Source organism: Miscanthus floridulus, chromosome 4 (assembly GCF_019320115.1).
Source record: "Miscanthus floridulus cultivar M001 chromosome 4, ASM1932011v1, whole genome shotgun sequence".
In the NCBI taxonomy this organism is placed as follows: domain Eukaryota; kingdom Viridiplantae; phylum Streptophyta; class Magnoliopsida; order Poales; family Poaceae; genus Miscanthus; species Miscanthus floridulus.
The window spans coordinates 72,876,777-72,880,588 of NC_089583.1; the positions used below are offsets into that span (position 1 = coordinate 72,876,777).

Below are 3,812 nucleotides of genomic sequence, written 5' to 3' on the forward strand. Positions count from 1 at the left end.
CAAGTGAACCTCAGTGAAAAATCATTATGTCATCTTGTCTCTGAGGATTTTATTGATATTGATTTATTGTCACTTGCCATGGTGGTATATCTATCTCACTCTCTCTTGTATTTACATTTCTAGTGTAGCTAAGCTCTTTAGCATAACTAGTTTTGAGAGCTAGCTTGTGTCTTGTTAGTTTGGTTAGTGAGGCTCTTTAGTTAGTCTTTGAGAGCTCACTAACTTAGAGAGTAGTGACTTAGCAATTGTGTGAAATAGAGATCATAGCTACTAGAATTGTGGATAGGTGGCTTGTATTTTTAGTAGGCTAGCGCAACACTCACTTTGTCACTTAATTGTCTAACCTCTTGGCTAAAGTGTTGTTGTAGAAATTTTTATAGGCTATTCACTCCCTCTCTAGCCATTTAGGACCTTTCAGCATTGCAGGGGGAGGGGGGTTGGGGGCGTGGTTTGCGGTAAGAATGATAAAAACGAGATCTGACTGCAAGGAGTGCAAAGGATGATCAGACTACAAACACAAGCATAGATTAAATTTAATAAAAGGATAAAAAGTCTCGAATGATTCTACTAAGGGTTAGTAGCGCCAATGTACCAAGCACAACCGTAGATTTTCTACGGTTGTGCGCTCTGCCTGCTGAACACACTGAAGAGCTCCTCCATGGCTCTACATGATGACCTAGCCTTGGCCATAGCCTCCCGCGCCTTCGCCGCTGACGCAGCCATTTTTCGCACGACCTCGGCGCCCGTGTCCCCGATCATCAGGTCGCTAGTCACCCTGGCAATATGTTTGCTTCGGACCATCCTGCTGTCTGCATCACTTTCCATTGGCACCCTAATCAGCTCATCGACAACCAGCTTTGCGTTGAGCGGCTGCTCGGCACCCATTGGCCACACCGCCAGCGGCACACCATCATGGCTGAGGAATCCCTTGATGCACTTGTGCGCAATGATTGCGCGCTGGTCCACCCACTCGCGCACCACCTGGCCCCTTCCCTGGACATGCTCCTAGAAGCCCGCTTTGAGGTCGGCGTCAACAGGCCTCATGGCCCATATGAAGTCTAACCCTGCACGGTCTAGCCTGTTCGCCACCTCCCTCAGCTCTAAGCCCGGTACGGCCACCATCGTGCCAAGCGTGACATAGAGGATGGCACGACCAGCAGTGGCCTTCTCGTCGAGCCACCACATCCAAGCAGGTTGGTGTCAGCAACCCTATTCCCTTATGAGCTTCTACAACTGAAGATGCCCCTACTTATGCCGATGACCAAGAAACCATGGCTCAGTCAGCTGCTACACGGCCCAAGAGGAACAGAAGGCCCAACCTGGTGATGTTTGGCCCTGAGTGGCGTGCGTGAGCGATATATATGTAAGGAGAGAGAGAGAGAGAGAGGAGACAACAAGAAAATTGTAAACTCTAAACTTTAATCAAGTACTCATCTAAGATTCTTTCCCTACTATTCATCTTCCTCCCCAAGTTGCTACTCCTACTCTCTTGCTATCATTTGGTATCAGACTACCTAGTCTTAGATCCCGATTTGCCCCACGCGCACTTCACTCGCCTCCAACGTGCCCGCAGCGCCATGGATTCGAACCTCAAGCTTGTGCTCGATGAGATCAACCACCGGTTTGATGCCCAAGACCAGAAGTGGGAGCCGTGCTTTTCCATCCTCCAGCGGGCTCACTCCGCTCGCACCACGAAGGTCGATCAGCGTGTCTCTGCCCTCGAATCGAATCCCACCATCCTTGAATCGAACCGCACCAAGCTCGCCAAGGCAGATGTCCCCACGCACCTCGCCAACTTAGAGGCTATCTACGATGGCCAGTTCAATGACGTCCACATGCGCCTCTCCACCCTCGAATCCATCTGCGTCGATGACATGTTCGCCAAGACTATGGACCGCATGACGATGCTAGAGATAGTGGCTATGGATCTAGGCACCTGGCGCCCAGTGGTCGAAGCTCTTATTGATGATCTCAAGTAGGAGGTCTAGAAAATCTCAAAGACTTGGGATCACGCATCTCTAGTCTCATCGACTCACCATCCTGGGTTCCTGCTTCACCCCATTATGGGTGGAGCTCGGTATACCATCATTGATGACTAGTCATGCCTCTGTCGGAGCACTGGCCAATGGGCTCAGTGGGCACAGCGTTCCAACCTCGCCATGGGATCTTGGGGCTAGGTCGCACGCAACCCTATCCCATGTCCCAGCCAATAGTATGAACACTGCTCCTCACCCTGTTTCATTTCCTCAATTGGCACTGATTCCTTGCACACCACCACTACCACCACCAGCCCCAATTCCACCACCACCAGCCCCAAATCCTCACCTAGGTCGGTTGCCTAAGCTCACCTTTCCCCGATTCAATGGTGAAAACCCTCATTCCTAGCGTACACTAGCAGGAGATTATTTTGCTATGTATGGTGTCGAGTCTCCCATGTGGATTAGAGTGTGACACCAGCATTTTGATGGTTCGGCCAAGAGGTGGATTCATTCCATTGAAGCTACCATTCCTCGCTGCACATGGACTGAATTTTACAAACTTCTCCATGACCACTTTGATCATGACCAACATGAGATTCTCATCCACCAACTCTTCTCTGTTAACCAAACCACAATTGTGTCCGCCTGACTCCCTCGACCCATCTAGAGGACCGATGCTCACCTATGGGCCAACACGCAACAATGGGCAGTGATTCGGAGACCAGAGTCGAAGTAGGGTGACTTCTCCACGTCGGTGGGAACCTACGATGGCGATGATAATGTTCCAGTGAGCCACGACGCTAAGGGAGTAGTAGAGGTAGCGAGTGAGCATCAGTGACTCACCAAGGACCCGACCGAGGAGATGGTTCGACTAGAGTTGCCCCGAGCAAGGTTGGCCGCGTACGCACGGAGAGCTCAGTGACAAGCCACGGCGGACAAGACCACATCAGCAGTGTTGAAACAATGGTAGGGGTACCACTCAAGGCAGGGTGGGGGCAGGTAGCTAGGCAGCTGGGTGACGGAGCCAGCGACACAATGAATAGGGTGATGGTGACTTCTCCCTGCTTGTTTTAATGACGTGGCTCAGTCCATCATGGCAGCAGTGAAGAGAGAGGGGAGGGGCTAGGTCAGAGCTCAGCTTGTCCTCGCCTTGGCAGGACGCGAGCGGCGTGATTAGGACTCACATGCATAGGTGCTATGGACAAGGCATACGCGCATCTATGACCGACACGGCACGAGTGACTGCTGTGCCTTTATGGGTGAGGCGACAACAGGTATGGCCATGTGCTGATGCCATGGATATGACTAAGCGCACGTGAAGCAGCGGCAGGGCCACCGGCAGGGCGAGCAGCGGTGTAGAGTCGTAAGGGGGTGCGGATGCGACGGTAGCACAATGTGTCCATGGCGGCACTAATGGTGGTAGTGCGAGGCAGGGCAGTAGGACGTAGGGCCAGCGGCTCACTGTGGCCAGCCTCAGCCAAGCCTGGGTGGGCTCGACCGACCCAGCGTGGCGGCATCGGGTGACCGCGCGGGACGTGGCCATGTGCGCGGCGTGGGGTGGCCGCACGATGACCGCGCGCACGGCACCAGCCATCCCGAGGTTGTGTCGTGCACAAATTTTAAAGCGTCGATAGCAACTAAACTGTTGAGGTTGACACTAAACTACCTTCACTGTGCTAAAGAGGGTCTATTAGGCTACCAATCCGAGCTAAAACACAACACCACCTCTTAACTCAATTTCGCAAAATAAATCCCCAAACATGGCATTGTCTTGCTGTCAATAAGCTTAAAGAATCTTCTAAGTTTTGAGCTGAATTCAATTTGAAGTTCCAT

The 3,812-nt window shown here is 52.0% G+C and overlaps 1 protein-coding gene across 1 annotated transcript; it reads right to left on the reverse strand.

Annotated features, from left to right (window-relative positions):
- Positions 1-612: 612 nt before the first annotated feature.
- On the reverse strand, positions 613-1,185 carry LOC136548642 (UDP-glycosyltransferase 90A1-like). Its single transcript, XM_066540093.1, has 2 exons — positions 1,114-1,185; positions 613-1,005 (listed from the first exon to the last, which is right to left on the reverse strand). Exons 1-2 carry the CDS (start codon positions 1,183-1,185, stop codon positions 613-615), a joined length of 465 nt encoding a protein of 154 aa, XP_066396190.1.
- Positions 1,186-3,812: the final 2,627 nt, after the last annotated feature.

What these genes read in the sequence shown, in the direction of transcription:
- LOC136548642 (XM_066540093.1), bottom strand. Translation starts at nt 1,185, where the DNA reads ATGTGGTGGCTCGACGAGAAGGCCACTGCTGGTCGTGCCATCCTCTAT. An exon ending in CGCTTGGCACGATGGTGGCC is followed by an intron (nt 1,006 to 1,113) that starts GTACCGGGCTTA and finishes GCGGGCTTCTAG; the next exon opens with GAGCATGTCCAGGGAAGGGG.